The sequence below is a fragment of the Rissa tridactyla genome, chromosome 7, assembly GCF_028500815.1.
Source record: "Rissa tridactyla isolate bRisTri1 chromosome 7, bRisTri1.patW.cur.20221130, whole genome shotgun sequence".
Classification (NCBI taxonomy): domain Eukaryota; kingdom Metazoa; phylum Chordata; class Aves; order Charadriiformes; family Laridae; genus Rissa; species Rissa tridactyla.
Genome location: NC_071472.1, coordinates 45,298,586 through 45,321,218, shown reverse-complemented (window position 1 = coordinate 45,321,218; position 22,633 = coordinate 45,298,586). Strand labels below are relative to the sequence as shown.

The window sequence follows — 22,633 nt, the reverse complement described above, 5'->3', positions numbered from 1 at the left end:
CTAGTTCAGGTCATGCATTTTTTTGTTTGTTCATTTTTCCCTAAGTTGTATTATCAGAGACTCCAAGTTTTGAATTATGTTTCCATTCTGTGTGTGCCCTTCACAAGGGCGCAGAGATTTATTAGTCACTGCCTAGAAAATGTATCCATCAAACAAACTACTTCCCACCTTCGCACCTTAGCTCCCTATCGGTAAGATGTCTCCATCAGTTACTCTAAAAGAGAGTTATGTGACGTTAAGTAACATCTATGGTCTTCAAAATCAGTACAAACTATGGCAATAATAAAAGAGAAGATGACATATCATCATCTCTAAGAGCATGCACAGGGACTCCTAAGGACAGAGGGCCATTCTCTAGGATAAGCCTATAGGATGGAAGGTCCCCAAGAATTCTTTTGGTCCTTCAAGGAAGATCTCATTTTTACTAGAGTGGGTGGAATTACTAAAGCATCAGATTAGCTCACCATTTCCTTTGGCTCACGAAGATATCTGTATGTGCGTACCCGAACACAAAGCTGTGGTACTTAGAAAGAGCACAAATTTATTCCAACAGTTTTGGGTATTATCTGAGCAGCATTACCAGACACTCGAGAGCCTTGAGGGCTCTCTAGCCAAGACATCTTCTCCCCATGCTTTTCTTCTCCAGTAGCCCGAACAGTCTGGTCTGCTCTACGCTGGGGGTCAGCGTTCAAACATCCCGCAGACGCGCGCAGCTCCCTGCTGGAAACCCCTCCGGAGCCCCTGGGGCTGCCCAGCCGAGCCCAGCTCCAGCCTGGCTTCCCCCTTCGACACAGCACCCCGCCATCCCGCTGTCCAAGCTTGGGGTTTGGTGTTGTTTTTTTTTTTTCCTTTCAGAATCAATCATAATAAAATCCAGCCTACTCTTTGCAGAGTGCCGAGAAGTTTGCTGGAAGTAGACAGTCATGTTTTCTGCCTGAAGCACTTCCAAGCCGGGCAGAGCACAGCTCTGGCACGGCACGCAGGGGACGTTCATCCTGCAAGACACTGCGCAGCTTTTAAATCTCCCTGGCTTCAGCTCACCGCACAGCGTTTCAACTCAATTTGGCTTTCACCGATTCTACTCTAACAATATTTTCACATGCACCTCAGGGAAGCGACAATGTAAAATCCACAAAATCTAACGGTGAGCTACGGGGCTTTTCTTAACTGATTTTTCTTCTCCTTAATAAACCTTTTGCTTTTAGGCTCCCAAGACAGGAAGCATGTTGCCATCTATCACTCTGAAAAAGTAACACGTCTTTTCTTTTTCCACTTTGCAGCACAGTTCTAGTCCGGAGCCGCCTTTTTTTTTTTGGGTCTTTCTCCTTTCACAGTTCCAAGTCAAGGGTAACTCTGCTAAGATGCATGTGGAAGTTTCAGGGAACATTTATGAATTTGTTTAATAAGCTCCAAAAAGAAAGAATTGGGATGTCCTTACAGGCCTGTCGACACTTTGGGAATATTTTCAGATGCTGGCAAGTCCATCTATAACCTTTCCCTCTCCCCAGCCCTGTTTGGGAAGACACTGGGGGTAGTAAGGGAAGGAGAGGGTTATTCCTTAGTCTGAAGTTGGGTTTAAACAGATTCCTGCACTCGTCTTTCAGAAGCTTTTGAGCATCTGCAAAGTAACTTTTGCTTTTCACCTTTCTTTAGTGCAAATAAGAGACATTCCTGCCATAGAGGGGCAACACTTCCATCACCCTGCACCAGTACCGCACAGCTCGAGAGCAATCCCTGCCCTCGTGAGCATACCCTGCACGCCCCACCAGCACCTGTGTGCGAATCTAGCCATTCCTTGAAACACGCAGCTTCTTCCTAAGCAAATTTAAAGGACTATTTTGAGTCAGGTCCTGCCTCATAAAAAGGAGGGGGGTCTTTACTGTTATTCATTAACAATCACAACAAAAGCCATAGAACTACTGGTTAGAAGGGTCTCCTGCAGGGCTCTACTCCAGCCTCCTTCTCAGAGAGGACGGTTGCCAACACTGGACCAAGGTGATAGTGACTTGACTGAACAGACTTCAAAGCCTCCAAGGTTGGAGGGTCCTCCAACCACCTCCACCTCTCCGAGCACCACTTGGGCTGAACAAGCTTATTTTGATGTCCAACTTGAACCTTCCAAACAGAAACCCAAGTCTGTTGTCCCTGGTTCTACCACGGCAGCATGGACTGACATGGGGTTATAACACTCTTGTACAGAACCTTCCACTTCTTGCTGGACTCCACGTGCATCTACTGGCCCAATAATCATGTTTCTCAAGGTCCCACTGAAGTAAAGCTGTGCCATTGAGTGCACCTGCCACCCTCCCTAACTTCATATTGCCTGCAAAGCTGCTGAGGGTGCATTCAGTACCATCAGCCCCATCGTCTGTTGATGGAGACGTACAACAGGTTCCTGGACCAACCCCCGAAGCACCCTGCTTGTTATCAGCCACCCAACTGACCTCGAGCTATCGATCACAATCCTTTATTTCAACTCATCTAAGAGCCTGGCCATCCAGAATAGACTGAATAAGAGAGTAGAGTTTAAGAAGTGCTCAGTGCCTTAAGCATTAAACATGAACGCTCTTGTTTATAGCTGTAACAGTCGTCTACGGTTGTTAGAACCTTCCAGACAAAATTTGACATCCCACATGCTCTTTGCTCATGCAAACCACTGTACCCAAACTCCTGCTGCACTGGCACTGCATCCCACCAGCTGAGTTAACAGGCAGCCTCAGAACCGTGCAGCAGCTCTGCCCGGCCAGGCAGGCAGCACTGCTGCAGGCATCCTGCCTTCACTCAGCACTCGCCCCACGCTGCCCCATGGCTGCGGTGCAAAAGAAGCACCAAGGCAAGGGAACGAGACCTGCATTTCCTTACAGAGGGTCCTGCCTCAAGCTCTGCTGCGCTGTGCTTAGTCTGAAGCACTGACACCAACTGCCTCCTCCACTGACTCATCTCGCTACCTCTTCCCCAAGGAAAGCTTCCCCTACCAAATTAACACTGTTTTTCCCCTATCCCACTACCGCACCTTCTCTGCCTTCCCCTGGTGGAGCTCTAGAGCTGTGATCCAGCCCATGGGACCACGCAAGTGCAACAGGCAGAGCGCGGCCAGGTCTGGTTATTTTGGCTGCTCCCCTCCCAGTTCAGCACAGCAGCTCCCAGGGAACTGGACTCCCTGGAGCTGCTGGTCCGAGAGCGCAAGATGACTCAAACCAGCCACTTGATGAAAATGAAGCTCATGAGGCCCTAAAACTTGAGTTATTTTTCCACCTATTCTATAACTCCAGTGATCAAGACAGAGCAACTCTGCTCTGCTGACAGAAGGGTTTTTTGCTTGACACATTTTTAATCCATTGGGTTCTCTCTGCGCACAGCCAACATAAACAAACGGGTTCCCAAAATGACAGCCAAGACTAAGGCTCATCTTACACATTTTATGGTTGCTTCATTCCACTCCTGCTGCTCGCACAGCCTCCGCTGCCAGTTAGGAAGAGCCGAGTCCTTAGACCTGTCCTGCCAAGCTGACCAGGCCTCCCAGCACACAAAGCTGACCTTGGCAGGTAACGAAGTTTATCACATTTGGGAAAAAGTCAAAAAAAAAAAAAAAACAACCATCTCTATATAGAGATATAGATACATCCTGCATAAATAACAAACTTGCAAGGAGCTCCTACGGGAAACAAAATACAGTAGTTTTCAGAGGTGCTGTGTAACTGCAGCTTCAATCACAAACAGATGTACTGAATAGTTCCTGAAAATAATAATACCCTGAATGCTGCTGCTCGCTCATTAACGAGAAGTTTCAGAGCCAAGACAAAAACTCCCAGGGAATTATGCCTGGGCAGTTTATTTCCCATCAGGTAGAGAGGCTGATTCCTTTTGCCTTCTACCTGCCCTCACTTTTGCATAAGGATCAAGATCCCTCATCACCCAAGGCCAGCTTTAACCACTGCTGAAACCTCCGCACACACCGAGGAAAAGGCTCTGACAACTAGTGAGATGCACAAGAGGCAACTCTCCACTCTACTCCCTCAAGGCAGCAGTAAATACTCAAAGACTGACTCATGTTCTAGTGTCAAAAACAAAGTAGAACATCTCAGAAAACAGTAAGTGTGCCACAAAAGTTTCTTCTCGCTTCCCCACCTCTCTGATATTATAAGTCTCATGCCTCCTCCACAGTATTTCCCAGATGACCAGAAGTTTGAAGATGCTACTGATGGTTATCTCTTCCAAAAGCATCGTTAACAAGGAAGAAGCGGTAGAAGTTACCTTTAAACTGCTTGATCATATTCTGATGGTTCTCAATAGCCTCCTGCAAGATCATTTCAGGTTGGTCCATCTTCCATCGCCACTCTGTGCCCACTGGATTTGTATGATGTCTGAAGGAAAAAAGAGACAGAGTTATTCGCTGTCATTTGTAACAATACATGTAAGAAGCCATCTGTCGCCCTGAGGACTTTGGCATTGTTTAATAATATTAAAAGCAGTAAGAAATTCTCAGCAATATCCTGCTTCTGACAACTTTCAGATGTCATCTGTGAACACCATTCTCCTACCCTTCTCCTTCCACGCTCTGGTCTTCCCAGAAGGAAGAGCGGACCTTGCAGTTTATATTAAAATTAACGTACCTATTTTGAATCACAGGTAAAAGGTTTCTAAGCTAAAGTGATGGTCTGCAGCCAGAAAGACCTCTGTAAAGAAAGGAAAACTGGTTCTACCCCCTCTTCTGACCACCGCTGCTCAAAGCACTAGAAAGAGAAGGTCCTAAGTCACTTTTAGTTCCATTATGAAGGTACCAACTGCCACCCTGAGAAGGACAGAATTTGTCTCTAACCCAGTGTTTGTGTACTGCTCTAGTAACAAGACAGATGAGGGCAGACCACTTCAAACTCCAAAGGGACTAGGAAGTCTGCAGCATGTTGGAGATGCATTGCTGTGGGATCTGGTTAATCTCCCAAATTTACTCAACAGGGGCTTCTCATCACTTCTGAGATCTGCTAGCTACGACGTTACCGAAACCCAAATGCAAAAACTGAAAAAAACCCCAAACATTAATTTCTCTGAGACAAGCAGATAGCAGATTAAAAAAAAAAAAAAATAAAATTACTGATCTTCCATCTGAAGGACAGCTTGTGTTACATCGGGTTAGGAAGCCAACACCTTGCCTACCCAGAAAGGATGACTGTACCCATAGTTTGTTCTCTTCAAAACCAGAAAAAGCCTACCAGGTGCTTGGGTGGATTTGCCTGGAAAGATACATGGAGTTTCTCCCCATTCCCTATTTCATCAGCATGGGAGGATGTTACAAAGCCGTTGAAAGTCGTCTGGAAAAAAATGCATTCTCACAAACAAATGCAATATTAGAAGCGACTGGTGTGGTACCCGCTATGCTCACACCCGGACACACACAACCCAGAGAGTGCCTGTTCGAGGGCACAGCCCTCTCCCTGCTGAAAGGCACCTCCCAGTAGCCCCGCTGCACTTAGACTGGTATCAAACAGGGATAATTCACCCTAAGAAAAATCAATGGATTTCTGTGCTTTCACCTCCTCCTTCTCTCTCCACCTTCACCTGCTTTTTTCCAAAATATGCTACAACAGATTCTATACTTTTCCCCTATCGATTCTACTGCAGCTCATAGAATAATTTATTAATAGGAGAGTAGCACATTTTGAGCGTCTTTCAAAATAGCACTACTGGATTAACACAGCCCTGGAGAAGAAAACAAGATCAAGCAGTATAGACTCCTGAAATTCTGTTTTCCGACCAGCTGATCTCCGTTTCCTCTCCACTCTCCCTCATCCCTGGAAGTCAGCCATGGCGACAACAGAGGTTACCTGCTGTACTCAGCCTTCCAGCCACACAGGCATCAGGACATGATGCCCAGCATTTAACTAGAGGAGAAAAGACAGAGGGAAGCACTTTCTCAGAAGGAAGTGGCCCGTCCAGTGCCTACTGAAGACAATCAAATGACTCCCACTGACTGCTCCAAGTGACAAAGACCCGCACCTCCACACTTTGACAGCGCTAAAACACACAAATTCTAGACCCAGCATCAATAAAACCAGCCCTTTGGTCCAAACATTGCTTCATCCACTTCAAGAGCGAAGATTCAAACAGTGCTCTCAAAATGCTTTGCTGTCTCAGAGATCCTTTAAGCTAAAACAGCTTTGCTTTCTGAATTTCTCTCTTTTTTTTTTTTTTTTTCCCCAAGTCTGCCAACATGGAAAGTTTTCCGAATGCCAACTATAAGAGGCATTTATAAAACTCTTACATGTTTAACTACATAACTTGTACCTTGTATATTTAATAGGGCAAGTTGGCAGAAAATCAATAGGCTCTGGACAGCTATTAATTATTAGCGTCTAACAGCCCTTGAATTTTTACACATTCTAACTGTTTAATAAACATACCAGGTCATGTCTACAAAGCAGCTCATTTGGCAGAAAGCATTTTTGCTTCTAATGGTGGGGGGGGATGGGGAAGCAAGGTCTTCTGGCTGATGAGATTGTTTCACAGTCCCTGGCACAGAGAGAATTTCCTTGTCGCCTTCCCGTGCCCCCACAGGCTTGGTGACACCCTGCATCATCTGCCTCACCAGCCACTCCAGGCTTGAGCAGGTAGTCGTGCGTGATGTTCCTTCCCTTCCAAAAATAACACCAGGAAAAAAAAAAAAAAAAAAACAAACAAAAAACAAACCCTCACTCAAAACCACACACACGAGAAAACCCTTATTTTATTCAAGATTCCAGGTGTGAAACAGGTTTGATTTGATACTTCAGAGACAAGCCGTCACCGCCACTGCGCCCCACCGCCAAGGCTGCACAGAAGGTGACGGGGAGCTGCCAGCTCGGAGCTTTCTCCTGGGTAACAGGGCTGCCTCCAACCCAGCTTTATTTGCATTTCGTCATCAGACCTGTGATCTCCCAGCTTACCAAAGCGTCCCCTGGCCTCTGTGAAGGTGTATTCTTCAGTGGGCAGCGCATCCCCCTCCCTGATCACTTGTGCGTTACTTTAATAAATCAGCTTTTGCTTGATAGCCTCTTTTAAAATGGTCGCTCTCTTCTGTAAGCAATGCTTCCTATTGCGAAGTCTTTCAAGAAACTTTGAGGGGAAAAAATGCAGCACAGGTATAAAGTATCATTTTACTCCAGTGATGTCGATACCTGGTGGGGAACACAAAGGCAAGGAAATGCTGCGGGCAGCGATCCCGAAAGGACAGAGCACGTGGCTCCCAGGAAGGGACAGGGAGGAAAGAGCAGAAGAAAGCCAAGAAAACAGCCTTCAGTGAACCCTGGGAACCGGCGGGTGAGACCCCAGAGGAGAAGAGTTTAAGGGCAAAGGAGTTCAGGAGAACCGATAGCTTTTTTTAAACCCTATTAAGGCAGAAGTGCAAACTGTGGCAATAAAAGGCAAAAATATGAAGAGTAACAGGAAACCAAATCTGGCAGAACCACAGGTTCTTCAGCAACCTCACGATCCTCCAGCTGAAAATAAGAGGAAGAGCACAAGAACACAGGGTCAGAATCAGAAAGGTCAAGGCAGAAAATCAGACACAACTAGCACAGGAGATACGAAAAGCTAACAAGAAAGACTTTCCCTATAATGATGTGAGGAGTAAGAGGAAGACCAAGGAAAGCGCTTGTCCAATGTGCAAGCAAACAACATCTAATGTTCTTCCGTGATGAGAAGAAACTTTTTCTTCTACTTTCTCCCGACAGCGATGGGAAGAGCCCAGAGTGGACTAGGAAGAGAACAGGTTAGAGATACCTAACCTAAATGAAGTGTTTTCACTAGGATGGTTAATGTTGGATGAATTGGCTGACAGTACCAGCGTCGCTAGCAATAAGCTGTAAGTTTGTGAGGAGCACGTAAAAGTGATTTAAAACACACCTGAAAAATGCAAATGCAATGCCCATTTTAGCAGGAACCAAAGATTTCCATACCAGCCCCTCTTAACTTCCAGTTCCTTGGGACATACTGGATTAAATAAGTGTTTGGTAAGCCCCAGAATGCAGAACAGCCAACACGAACTTGCTGAGAACGTTTCATGCCAAGACCACCACTGGTCCTTGCAGGCAAAGGGAAAGAGGTTGACACCATCTTATCCAATATTCTCATAATGTGCCCAAAGAAATGCTCAGTAAGTAGCGCTGTTTTGTTAGAGAGCACAAATCAAGGTGGAAAACTTGAATCCTTTAGTTACCAGTAGGACACTAGATCGATCCCTAGAGGCACCTGCAGGGCTGTGTCCTGGTCTGTCCCGGTCCTATACAGCAGCTCGCAGGAGTTGAATGATGGCTCAAGGAGGCCACATCTGAGGTGGAACCAACCTGGCTGGAGATGAAAACTCAGGGAGGACCACGTGCAATTAAAAAGATCACCACGTTGATGGCATTACATAGCCATAATTTGCATTTGACTGCAAACTGCCTGGTGGGGGGGATAAAGTAAAGACTTCAAGTCAAAGTAGAGACACTTCAGGTCTCTCAGACTTACTGTCTCAAATCGGATGACGCTCACTTTAAAAAGAAAATGAAGTTTTGATAGGAACAACAATTAAAAAATCCCTATCTAGACTGCTGTCTGAGGAAGAGGAACACAATGTTTCTATAGAAATTACCTGTTAAATAACAGACAATTATCTCTCATGTTGCTCTGAGCAATCTTTTGTTAGCGGCAGGAATGAGAAAAATAATGGTTTGTTATGAATAAATTCAGGAAGAGAAAAAAAGCTTTTCAAGAGGGATGGTATTATTCCTAAATGCTGATAATTTTAAACAATTTTAGAGGAGAAAAAGTTGGGCAAATAAGGCTGAAGTCCAATGTTTGGATGTCTGATCACCCAAAGAGAACTCTCACTTTTAAAGTGACAAAATATTCAGTATTTTCAAAAGAAAATTTGGACTCTTCTCATGTTTTAAAATCAAATCAAATAAAAAGATTTGTCAGAGACAGATGAAAGAGCCCAAAATGAATTGATGAATTTTAGATTAAACAAAATAAATCAACCCATAACTTCCACATTTTCACTAGGAGTGCATTGCAGCTGAACCCTCCCTAACTTCCTAAGGCTTTTCACATCAGCTGCTCAATCAGGATAAATTTAGTCTTCTCTCTGTGAGACTACCTGGTCACATAACAACACCCGGCAGCAACTCATGAGAGTACCAACAGTGAGGACTTCAGACCAGGCTGGTTTTGCCAGTTCCTCTGAACTGAGAGGACTGAAACCCACTTCTGGTACTGGGATGGATACTTGAGACTGTCTCCCATAACATCCTCATTAGGAAGCTGAGGAAGTATGGGCTAGATGAGGTGACGGTGAGGTGGATTGAGAGCTGGCTGTGTGACAGAACTCAGAGGGTTGTGATCAGCGGCATAGAGTCTACTTGGAGGCCTGTAACCAGTGGTGTCCCCCAGGGGTCAATACTCGATCCCATTTTGTTCACTATATTCATTAATGACTTGGATGATGGGACAGAGTGTATCCTCAGCAAGTTCATTGATGATACCAAACTGGGAGCGGTGGCTGACACTCCAGAGGGCCGTGCTGCCATCCAGTGTGACGTGGACAGGCTGGAGAGCTGGGCAGAGAAGAACCTAATGAGGTTCAACAAAAGCAAGTGCAAGGTCCTGCACCTGGGGAGGAAGAATGCTAAGCACCAGTATAGGTTAGGGGTGGACCTGCTGGGAAGTAGTTCTGAGGAGAAGGATCTGGGGTCCTAGTAGACAGTAAATTATCCATGAGCCAACAATGTGCCCTTGTCGCCAAAAAGGCCAATGGAATCCTGGGCTGCATAGGGAAGAGTGTGGCCAGTAGGTCGAAGGAGATCATTCTCCCCGTCTACTCTGCACGGGTGAGGCCACAACTGGAATACTGCGTCCAGTTTTGGGCTCCCCAGTTCAAGAGGGACAGGGAACTGCTGGAGCGGGTCCAGCGTAGGGCAACTAAGATGACTGAGGGACTGGAGCATCTCCCTTATGAGGAAAGGCTGAGAGAGCTGGAACTCTTTAGCCTGGAGAAGAGAAGGCTGAGGGGAGACCTTATTATGGCATACAAGTATCTAAAGGGTGGGCTGAAGGAGGATGGTGCCAGACTCTTTTCATTGGTTCCCAGTGACAGGACGAGGGGCAACGGGCACAAGTTAGAACATAGGAAGTTCCATTCAAATACACGGAAAAACTTCTTTACAATGAGGGTGACAGAGGACTGGAACAGGCTGCCCAGGGAGGTTGTGGAGTCCCCTTCTCTGGAGATTTTCAAGGCTCGCCTGGATGCAGTCCTGAGTGATGTGCTCTAGGCAGTCCTGCTTTATCAGGGGAGTTGGACTAGATGATCTCTAGAGGTCTCTTCCAACTCTGAAGTTTCTGTGATTCTGTGAGAGGCCCCACCTTGAGTGCTGTGTCCAGTTTTGGGCCCCTCACCACAAGAAGGACATTGAGGTGCTGGAGCATGTCCAGAGAAGGGCAACGGAGCTGGTGAGGGCTCTGGAGCACAAGTCTTGTGAGGAGCAGCTGAGGGAGCTGGGCGTGTTCAGCCTGGAGAAAAGGAGGCTGAGGGGAGACCTTCTCGCTCTCTGCAGCTCCCTGAAAGGAGGGGGTAGCCGGGGGGGTCAGGCTCTTCTCTCAAGGAACAGGCGATAGGACAAGAGGAAACAGCCTCAAGTTGTGCCGGGGTAGATTTAGGATGGATATTAGGAAAAATTTCTTCACCGAAAGGGTTATCAAGCATTGGAACAGGCTGCCCAGGGAAGGGGTGGAGTCACCATCCCTGGAGGGATTTAAAAGATGGGTAGACGTGGTGCTGAGGGACATGGTTTAGTGGTGGCCTTGGCAGTGTGAGGTTCATGGCTGGACTCTATGGACTTAAAGGTCATCTACAATCTAAATGATTCTTTGATTCTTTTTTAACTCACACTTCTGAAATCTGAAGGATGGAAGATGCCCCATGCTGAAAGACTACATCACAGAATGACAGAATGATAGGGGTGGTAAGGGACCTCCCAAGATCATCTGGTCCAACCCCCGGCCAGAGCAGGGTCACCCAGAGCAGGCGGCACAGGAACGCCTCCAGGCGGGGTTGGAACGTCTCCAGAGACGGAGACTCCACCACCTCTCTGGGCAGCCTGTGCCAGGGCTCTGACACCCTCACAGCAAAGAAGTTCCTCCTCATGGTTAGGTGGAACTTCCTATGCTCAAGTTTGTGCCCGTTACCCCTTGTCCTGTCCCTGGGCACCACTGAAAAGAGCCTGGCCCCATCCTCCTGACACCCACCCTTTCAGTATTTATAAGTGTTGACAAGGTCCCCCCTCAGCCGTCTTTTTTCCAGACTGAAGAGACCCAAATCCCTCAGCCTTTCTCCATAAGAGAGGTGTTCCAGTCCCCTCAGCATCTTGGTAGCCCTTTGCTGTCCCCTCTCCAGCAGTTCCCTGTCCTTCTTGAACCGGGGAGCCCAGAACTGGACACAGTGCTCCAGACGCGGCCTCCCCAGGGCAGGGTAGAGGGGGAGGATGACCTCCCAGATCTAAGAAATACTCACTTTTTTTTTTTTTTTTTTTAAAAAAGAAGGACAGTTACTAGGAAGGCAGGCAATGCTGAGCACCTCCCAAAAGTCTGCCCTGTGCTTGTATTTCACTCCTTCCCAGCAGCACCATGCTCAGCACGGTCTCAAAGGCTGTTTCAAAACTAACCTGAAAGGCAAGATGTACAAGTTTGCTTTCAAGGGTCGTAATCACTCCATCGCATTACTGATTACTATAACCGGGTACCAAGTCACCAACCACCTGCAATAACTATTGAGACACACGTGAGCATTTCGTAGCCAATAACCTGCTTATATTCACTACTGATGCCATAAATATGTAAGCTAATAATGACAACTACAAAGGCCTTGAAGTCCAAGACCGCGCACTGCTACAAAATGAAAAGCATAGATTACACTGATATTAAGGCCTCGGATTATTACAGTGCTGGCAGAGGAGCACATAAAGACACCAAGACTTTTTCCCCCCCCCCACCATTGAGAGGGGCTGTATTCTGTGATGTCCTGTCCCCCACCCCGTTTATATGGTTATTCCTAAAAGACAGACAGGCCCAAAGGACAACAAACCAGTGAAGAATCAAACCTGAAGAACGTGATGAACCATGGGTCACAATATATTGTGAAACACTGGAAGAAGAGAGTATTGACTTAGAGGAACAAGGACGGGAGGCTGGAGATGCAGAGAGACTCACTGAGCTTTCAGGCTCAGGTTCCAAGTTTCACAAACCTGCAGTGTCAACTCCTTTGATATCATATCATTTCACATTTCCCTGAATAATTTAGCCTCTGGAGTCAAGTCACTTAACAAGAAGCAGCTTTTGTTTTAATCTATGTTTTCAGTTTCTTCTTAATTTTTTTGAAGACCTGATTAAGTACCTCTCCTATGGGAGATCAATAATCTCATTTTGCAGGGCTTACTGTGATCGCTGGCTTTTGGCCACGCACTTATTTAGATCGTCTGAACAGAACTTCAGCTGTCTACTGTACAAATTAAAGCTGAAACCTTCAAGTACAGGTATAAACACCATAAAGTTACAGAAGAAGAAATATGAACCAATTTCTTTATGGGATATTTCACTCTGTCTGGTTTGCCTCCTCCTCAAATGCAAAAATAATAAACCCTATTAATTTAAATCTTATTTAGCTGTTCCGTCTCTCCTCAATAATTGATTGGGCTTTAGACACTCTGCCAGAAAACATAATCAAATCAGGTTTGCCTGGTGATTGTGCCGCAATACACAGTGTCAGAAAGCCTCGGTCCCCACACTTGCTCTAATTGATTAAAAGATTTGGTCACTTGCACATTTCCATTTAGACAATTAAGCTAAAGAGACACCACAAACACAGCACGACCAGCTAAGAGCAATAATGGATAGTGATAGGGAGGGAGAATTATGACTTTGGGCTGTTGCAGTAATTAAGGTGTTTCTTTTCCCACCCCCCCTCCTCGACTCTTGATGCAAAAGCCTCAGGAGTTGAACACAGCACGACTGCTGCCTCACGGCGGGAGCAATTTGCTTTTCCTGCCCTCCAAAGAAGCTGCCACGTCATAAACCTGCATCACCAAGCTCTCAGCCGGGTCTCTGATGGGCAGAGGCAGGGAAGCACAAGCCAGCGGTCACGCTGTAAGGGGACACTGGCAGGGCTGGATATCTACCTGGGACGTACCGCTTCCAGGGACACGGAGGAGAAGGAAGGTCTCCAGTGCAGAGTCAAGCTACATTTTTTACGAAAACCCCTAACTTTGAGTGTGTTTGGATGCTGGCTCCACCCGTGATTCCTGGTTCGGGGCCAAAATGCATCAGTCACAACCAGCCAACTACGATGACATCCAATTCCCAGGGAAAGTGGCTGAACTACAGCATTTCTTGCCAAAGCGAGAAAAGGAAAACAAACAGGCTCCTTGGCCTTTTCCTCAGCAATCCCGGGAGAGCTGCAGTGGTTATGCAGTTGGAAATGTTGGCAGACTCTACAAATGTCAAAATCCTGAAAGAAGAGATCAAGAGAAAAAAAAAAAAAAGAATCACAGCTGTCTTATCTGCAAGTTAGCGCGCAGAGCTGCATGACAAGACCAGCAAGGCATAAAACCTGTATTGAAAACATCTTGCCAACAGCAGATCAAAACTAGCACTTCATATGTCTCCAAACGCACAGATGGTAACTGCTAATAAGAAGGTAACATGCTTACCCTACCCAGCCACCGCTGCCTGTGATTCTACGTTTAGTCTCACATGATTAAGAATCCACAAAGGCACGGTGGGTTTAAAATAATAATAACAAAAAAAAGTTATATATAGATAGTCCTGCCTGCAGGGTTTGTGAACCGTGCTGACGTGCAACTGGTAGGGAGGAGAGTGGGTACGGAAGTCTCCTCTTCCTGCACCAAATTAACCTGACCTGGCACAGCTCACAATCACACAAAGGCTGTAACAGCCCAAGCACAGGGCCTGAAAAAGCAACCAAAGCAGAGAAAGCTTCTTTCAGTTCTGCTTTATGTCAAGCTGAAGGTGGACATAATGTGAGCCTTGCGACGAGCCTCAAACTGAGCCTTAAGTCTTCTCTTCTCAAACCTCTACTGAGTTGGAAGACAGACAGCTGCAGTCCATGTGGAGGAGTCCAACAACCACAACCCATTTCAGCCACAGAAGGTAAGTGAGAACATTTTTCAGCACAGTCCCCTGAAAACCCGCTTCCTTGCATTCGGGTTGTTACCATTAGTAAAATAAGCATTCTAGCATTTGTTATCATTAGGGCTACTGTTTCCAGGATTCCTCTTAGAGGTGACAAATGACAGCTACAGGATGACGAGTTAGAAGCACACGGAAGGTACCACACATGGCAATTTACCCCAATTACTGCACTTTTCAATTTACACTTCTTTGACTTCCCTGATTCAGACCCACACTCCAGACGCAGGCTGCTGCTGCGAAATACCGAGTTGGGTCATTCTGAAGAGGAGCAGAGTTAAATGGTCTGCGGTGCAATACTAGGAACAAAATGCCTCATTCTGGCGATGTTATTGCTTTCTATTTGGTGTTTATGTACCTTCTGCGTAGGGACAGAGGGATAATATGCATGGCAATCTTCTTCCTACCACTACAGCCACCACTCAGAATTAAATGCACCATTGCTAGCTGATACGGTGGAAACAAGAAATGAGCAGTAGCAGTACATTTTTCTCCCCAGTCATTAGATTGCTCTCAAGAAAAGCAGCGAAATTTGCACGTTAAACATGTCATTTGCCATGTCCTTTCAAGCCAGGATATGATAAAAGCCCATCAAGAGCACCAATTAACATTTTGGTATAGACTCCCAAATGCAAACTTAACAGAACAACCAGTGTCTAACACTTAACACTAACATGAGAGACGGCTTCAAAGGGCCTTCAAAGCTACAGCAGTCCTCCTGCACCGCTGCTGACATTTAAATATTCTCATGAAATATTTGCATTATTAAAACTTGAAGAGCCTATGAAAGACAGAAAATGGTACTCGGAGGAATTTGCTGGTTTTGCATGAAAATACTGGGATGTTGGACACCCAGGCTCAGGGATGGAATGGGTGTTATTGGCAGCCAGCCCCCCAGGGCAGGCATAAATATCCAAGGCAGCGCAGCCCCCGTGGCCTGAATTAGCTAGCAAGGTAGAAGACAAAAGAGCTCAAAGAATAACCTCCACGTCCTCCCACTCAGTACACTTTCACGTCACTGCTTTTATTTCTGCCGAGCCTCTCAGTCTCTCGCACCGATCCCATCCCGCACTCCCCCAGCCTGGCAAAGTCCTCCCTCGGAAATCCAGGCGTTTCAGTGAGTAAGCAGCGCTGCAGCAGCTCACCCTTCCGATCCAGGCAAAGCTCATTTCCTTCAGAGAATTAACAACAAAGTAATTCCTCTGAGAAAAAGGGTCACTTTACTGACTAAAACGGAAAGTCATTTATTAGCTACTGTTTTAGGAAGGCAACAGTTACTAAGTCATCACTTTTCACTCACTGCAAATGCAATTGAATCGGTAGGGGTGAAGGTACTTGAAATAAGAAAAATGGTCCAATCTCAAAACAAAGATACTCGCAGCACTTAGCACCTCGGTGGCTTTGCACAACACGAGCCAGACCACGATCTCCAGAGCACCAGGAGCCACCGGAGTCCCAGACAGTGATCTCCAGAGGGAACCGAACCTCCACCAAGTGCTCAGCGCAGGCAGCAGTGGGCATTGCAGGGTGGTAGATGGAGAGGTGTCTGTCTTCTGCCTCTCTGATCCCTCCTTCCACTGGTCCCCACCTGGGCTGAACTTGCTGGGGCCCCAGACCTGGCTGCACAGGACACAGCAGGAGGGGAGGTGGCACTGGGGAGCCCTCAGATCCTCTTCAGCCTCTAAAATGTGGAGCCTGCCCACCCAGCTCACCCCCACCATAGCTCTCAGAGGGGAAGGAATACAGGCAGGAAGGGGAGCAACGCTGCTCCCTTCCAAACCCTTCCTCCCGCAAGTCCCAAGTGAAAAGGGCACGCAAGTAACACTGCCCTAGCTTTGAGGAACAGGGCAGAGTGGAACAGAGCCCCCATCCCAAAGTAAAACTGCAGCAGTATTTTACCTCCAGCAAAAGACGCATTTGTTGGCGCAGGCCAGGCTTGGCGTGGCCTCCATGCAGCGGTGGCTCTCAATCCCGTAAAACGTGTGTTTGTAGCAGCCGCCTCGGCCTCGAAGCATCGACTAACAGCAGAGAAAGACACAAACAAACACCAAGAAAGTTAAAACACACCATCTGTAACCAAAGGGAGTGGAAAAGTCTGAAATCTGCTCCCTGGGCGTATTTGCAGTTTTCAGTCACCAGTAGCGTCAGTGTTCAGAGTCACCTGTGACACACTGCGAGCAAGGTCACGGCTGCAGAGCAAGTCTGAATAATGGCAGATGCAGGAAGAAATTCATAGCAGGCAGAGCAGCATACAGTCTGATTGCTTATATACCTCCTTACAGAAACAAGGCATCTACTATGTCAACTTTACAACTGTTTTAGAGGAGAGAAACTTTAACATAATCGATAACTTCTCACTTGCAACACCGCAGCATAACAATGCGCTCTACTGAAGCTTTTAACCGCTTCAGCCAACAAAAGCGAGCGGGTGAAGCCACTTAAGCTGCAAGAAATATTATTGTAAAAGCCCACTAAAGAGTAACAAGGATCAATTTCAAGGCTGTGCTACTGAACGCTCAATTCTTTTCACTGGTCTGGTAGAGTATTTCTTCTAGCACTAAATTAAATAAATACCCTGACCTTACAAACCCTCACTGGCACCAGCAGGACGCTGCACTTTCCTTCCCAGTGGAACCGCAGCAGCCTTCCCACTGGGATTTATCTTTTATTCAGCCCGCAAGTTGCTTGGAGCAAAGCCTGTCTTTCATTATCTCAGTTAAATAATAATAAATGAGAAAGAATCTTTACTACTCTCAAGAGAAAATGCAAGATATGACATAGTAACTTTTAAGCTACCTTCCTCTACCCTGAAGGGTCCTGGTGATCCAAGAGAAAGTTTCCCCTCAGCAGCAGGAAAAACACATACAGGTAACCCCTAACACACGCACAGCCTTGGTATACAGCAGGGACATTAAACAAAGTGGAAAACGCTCTTTATTCTACCCACCCTTCAAACAACAGAGATTTTAGGAGATTCACAAATCCTAGGAGAGCAAGTTATATTTTGGGTTTCATAAGACAGTCGAAATCAACAGATTCTTCCTAAACTTTGCAGGTTTTATGCTCTTTTCCAGAACATGACAGAACACAGTCATTTTAATCTACGATATCACTATGAAACTCTACTTAATACTAATCCTTCTAGCCCTGCTCCTGCTTTCTGCTGATACAAATCTCAAACAAGCCCCCTGAAGATATTCACATATTGGCACGAATCCGAGTCAAGGCCACTGCCTGTAACCAATTTCAGCTCAATTTATTAGAACACTTTACGTTCAATTCCTGCTTAAGCTAAAAATAGTATGGTCCTATCTAAGCACACATAGCTGCTATTTACTTTGTGAAATGGTTTTACAGTGCTGCATTAAATTCCTGTTCTTTAACAAAAATAGGTTCTCCGGTTTTCTCTCTCAGTCGCAGCACTGAAGTTTGACAAGTTTTTCTTTAAACATTTCATAGTCCCCTCTGATGCTAAAAATGACAGAAGAGAGAAATATTAGTAAGCGTAAACAGCAGAAGCATCAGTGGGATCAGCACGTCTCACAAATATTCATGACAATACAGCAGTGGGCTCTTTGAACTGTTCCCAAGAACAAGTCTTTTGATGAAAAGGTTCATTGATACCAGGCGTTTCAAGAAGAAAAACCTCACTGCAGCCACCCACTTTGGTGATTGCCATTCAAAGAGCTCTTTTCAAAAATAAACAAAGTTAATCATGCAGCAAAAGAGAGCTGAGAGACCAAGGAACTGATCACTGCCACCGTGCAAGAATTAGAGATGGGCTGGCATTTTAATGAGGTGATGATTCCCATAGTCTATCACCCCGTGAATGCTGAAGGCTTTAGTATGTTCTGTCAATGTTACTCCCCAAATGTACAGCGTTACAGATCAGCTTTCAACTTCTGAGCTGCTCAGGGACCTGCAAAGGAAAGCCAAAACGATAAACCTATTGAAGAGGCTGAAGTTTGTTCTACGAGGCTCCGTGCCTCCCCACTGGGAACCTTTTTAAGTCTGCAAATAAACTACTTAAAAAGCGACTGGTTTAGATAGGCTAAACCACGCAACTGTATGGCTTGGAGGATGACTTTTCCATATAGATGTGTACATACACACACATCTGTACACAGACACGTTGCTCACAACTATATACACATACAGGCACGCCCACAGAGTAATTTCTAAGAAGTCCCAGCATTAGCAAGCACCAGATATCTGGTTATCTACATTTTACTTGACAAATGCTGAAAGCCAGTGGAGGAGCACCGACTGTGGCAACCCAGCTGTATCAGTTGCAGCACAACCGGCTCCAACGCCCTTGTGTGCCCATCCAAGCGGAATGACCGACGGTGGGATCTTTGTTTCAGAAGACCTCACACCACTGACATAACCTTCCCACTTTTCTCCACGGTGTTCTGCTCCTGCCATATATTTCAGTAGGCGGGAGATATTTTAGCAGACAGCGGAATAACAGGGGAAAAAAAAACCAAACCAACAGAAAGTGACGTTCCCAGCTCTTTGCCACAGTCGCATCCTCACTCTTCCCAGTGGGATTTTAATAGCTTGAAATGCAAAACTACAGCTTGGAAGATGAAATTTGGTTTTGTGCAAAGTAATATCACATTTTTAAAGATATTTCACCTGGAAATTGTAATAAGTCTCTGGCTTTTTTTTAATTTTTTTTTTTTTATTTCTGAAATGAGAAAGAGAGCATACCTTCGTCCACCGGCAGAGCTTCACCCCAGAATGGCTTCCAATCAGCTTGTATCCTGAAAACAAGAAATAAATCAAACTATCGATTTTCACTTACAATAATTGATACACAAAGCTTATCAATTGGTACACAAAGTTATTAAGCATCACCGTCTCGATGCTGCTCCTCCCTGTTGGCCCAAGGGCCACACTACCAACAGGACGCCAGCATCCACCCACAGCACTCCCCATTTAATTCTGGGGGCCTGCACCCCACAGCAAAGGCCATGGCCACCAAGGGACTGTGGCCAACTTGAACCCATTTCTCTTAATGGGAGATTTCTTTATATTCCTCCATCTTGTTTGAATCGACAAAGGGTGGCCACAAGACTTTTCCATAACAGGACGGCAGATTCGCAGGTTTAGCCCAGCAATGTGGGACATCTGCACCGACCGCCGGGGACAGCATGTGGGAGGGAGCAGGACAGGGAACCAGAAGGATCTCCCCAGCCCTAAGTGGTCACCCCAGGACTGACCCTTCCCCAGGACCAAGGAGACCCACTCCCAGAGCTCCTCAGCAGGTCGGACCAAGCCTGGAAAACCGCTCATGGCACAGTTGTGAGAGTGGAGGAAGAGAACCAAAATGCAGGGCTCAGCTTGAACCCAAACTTCACAGGTTCACCAGTTTCACTAATTCCATCTCCACTGGCTGTGGTGAAGCCACACTGAGGGAGCCGCTCCTCCGTGCCCCGAGGAAAGCCAATTTCACATTGCTTCCCTGCTCCCCAGCCAAGATCAACACAATTTCATTTAAATTTATTGGTCCAGAAGGATTAATTCCACAACGTTCGTTAAGCACTAAGTACTATTATTACCCAAACTGCTTGAGTTGGGTTATTTTCCTCTTTGAAAAAAGTGCTTAGAGACCAATATGTCTGAAGGATTAAAAGTCACTTCAAAAATCAGCATAAAAATAAGAGGGATTTGAGGAGCCTCACTGTGTCATTCACACAGTAGCGTTTATACGTCAATGGCCTGGTTGTCCCCAAACCCAACACATCTCAACCAGCCACTTTAGGCTGATGTTTATATTAACCCTTGCAAGGGAGATCAAATTTTAGGTATCAAGTCTCCGTCCTGCCAACCAGCATGAACTTCACAAGGAGAAAAGCCTTCTGTTCGGCAGAAGAACTGGCCTTCACCTCCTACAATGAAAGGTGGCACAATTACCCTGCCCTGCTCATTTGTCACCGTGAGCCTCTTGCACAGCAAGACCCCTGGGGCACAGTGGCACTGCCCTACGTCCCCTCTGCCCCCAAGGACACCAAGCCAGCCAGGAACTACAGTGACAGTAGGTTCCACAACAGCTGCACCAGCTAAAGAAAAACAACAAACAAACAATCAAACCTTGTGAAGGCTAACAAGGAATCCTACAGCACCAAGAACACACTGCTGTAGTTACTCTACCACTTAAATCCAGCAGAGATCTACCCAGGGTCCTCTTTCTTCTTGACCTCATGTTTGTTCCTGCCTCCTCCCACTGCTCTAACCTTGCTGGGGATTAGGACATATGACATTTTAGCCTCCTCTGTTCCCTGAGGTGACTCTCCAGAAAACCGTAGGAACACTTGGGCCAGCACAGGGGAGGTGGCCGGCAGAAGCAAGCAGTGGGGACCTCCGGTTAGACGGCAAAGGGGCCAATTGCTAGACTAAGTGAGGCTTTGGTGACTTCAATGTCAGGCTGCTCCCATGTCCTGCACTCCCTCTCCCCCTCCAGCTCAGTGGGAATGGTCAATATTTCAACCTTTCCCTCCCTAAATGAAAAACTCCAAGGTTCACATGCATTTTCAGGGTTAAGCCAATATAGCAAGGAAAAACAAATTTCTGTAAACCTTGGTATTTCACACCGCAGATCATCCAATCCTTTCCTGGAGAAAGGCATCACTGCAACCCTGATCAGCACTTCCGACATGGAACTGACAGTCTGCAAAGCCACATGCAGTATTGGGGACACCTTTATCCAGGACTGGATGAGACCCAGATGATCTTGTGGCAGCTTCTGACTGACACTTGTCAGAGGCACAGCCAAGTACTCACAACTGCCTTTGGCTGCATCACACCATCTCCTCCCACCCTGGGTCCGTCCTGCCCATTTCTTCTGCATTTCTTTGCAAACAGGCTTGTCCAGCAAGGTCTAATCTCGGCGGAGACCTCCCTGCGCTGCTAGAATTCAAGTCCTTACAGGATTTCTTGATGAGCGTGGAAAAGGGTGATACATTTCTCCTGCCTCTAATATGACTGTCCAAGCCAGACTCTTTGCTGATGTCAACCAGCACAGCCCTAAACATATTTTTCCCATTTTTCGGAATCCAGCAATAGCATTCTTGTATGATTATTCTCTCACAGAGAGGTAATATGGCTGCTTTAAAATGGGTTTTAGATTAAAATTTAATTGGAAATAGAAGATGCTTGCCCAGATCTGCTACTGAGTTGTTTGAGGGAAGAGAGGAAGCAGCTAAACTGAGCAAGGTGCCAAGCTCCGGAGCCCAAAGCTGCGGCATTTTCTCTTAAGTTACTTAAATCAACTTCCACCATGTGGAGCGCCCACAGCTTCCTATAAAGGCCAAGAAAATTGTACACGTTCAACATCAAAACAGAGTCTTACAAACTTCAGCCAGCTTTAGTGATGAGACGGGGTTTACTCATCCCGTTTGCTGCTGCCAGGAGTCACAGCTATGGTTACAAGAAACAGCACGTACTTGCAGAACTTCCTAAAAGCTCTGTACAAACCTGCTGAACTCAGGTCTTCGACGTGTAGGTAAGCCTAGTAGGAAATGTGGTTACCCTGCTAAGGCATCGCAGTGCGCACTGGCTGTGCCATGCTTTTTCACACTTGGAAATTAGATAAACTATCAGTGATGAAGGCCAAACACTCCTTACGCATCTACTCTAGGTGAGCAGGGTCCTTCCACCTCTGTAAAGCCTGCTTCTTCCAGCTTTTGCTTTACTGCTGGCTAGTAACCCCGGCAGCAAACCAGTTCAGGCTAAAAGAAAGTACAAAGGGTTAAGCAAGAACCAAGCAGCGCCGAGTTTCAAAGCAAATATGGGAGAAAACATGTTCGAGAACCAGTCTGAGGGTCTTCTCAGTGCCGTTTCCACATCGCAGCTTCTGCTGAACACCCTTCCGAAAGCACAGGCTGGCTCCTCTCTGCCCATCAGCTCTGCCACAGCTTCTCTGTGGCCCTGCCAAGGCAAATGGTTCTTGAATCAAATCTTATCGATGGCCCAGAAATTCTCACCTACATACGCCAGGGCTCACTGTGAACACATGCACTTCTTTGCTCATAAGAGATACTACTTGTGAGCAACAACTGTACGTGAATATTTAGATACACCACCTTCCAAACAATAAGAGTGTGACGTCTTGGTGGGACTCTGCTCAGTCCGTGTGGATCTTCAGATACTGAGGCTGAACAAAACCAATCCATTTATTATTTCTACAGCCTAATATTCAAAGGATTCCTTAAATACTAAGCAGGCTCAAAGTAATCAGCTCAACTCCTAACTGAAGACACAAGAACATCCAATCTGAAGTCTGTGTATTAGCTGATCCTGCTCTAGATGATAAATTCTGGATGTCCTAGAAGCCTGCCAAACTTCCCAGAAATTGTCATTTTTTACTATAATAAGAAATGAAATAAGCTTTTAAACAAGCTTTTGGGCGAAT

General features: G+C 46.2%; 1 protein-coding gene across 1 annotated transcript in view; it reads right to left on the bottom strand.

Moving 5' to 3' along the window:
• LOC128912415 (S-adenosyl-L-methionine-dependent tRNA 4-demethylwyosine synthase TYW1-like) overlaps positions 1-22,633 on the bottom strand; it is a gene marked incomplete at its 5' end in the record, with an annotated part of 119,835 nt that overhangs the window by 66,338 nt on the left and 30,864 nt on the right. The window contains 3 exons of the mRNA XM_054208252.1: positions 4,255-4,364; positions 16,117-16,235; positions 18,931-18,983. Of these exons, the coding sequence (XP_054064227.1) occupies positions 4,255-4,364; positions 16,117-16,235; positions 18,931-18,983 (282 nt within the window). The remainder of the gene's footprint in view (positions 1-4,254; positions 4,365-16,116; positions 16,236-18,930; positions 18,984-22,633) is intronic.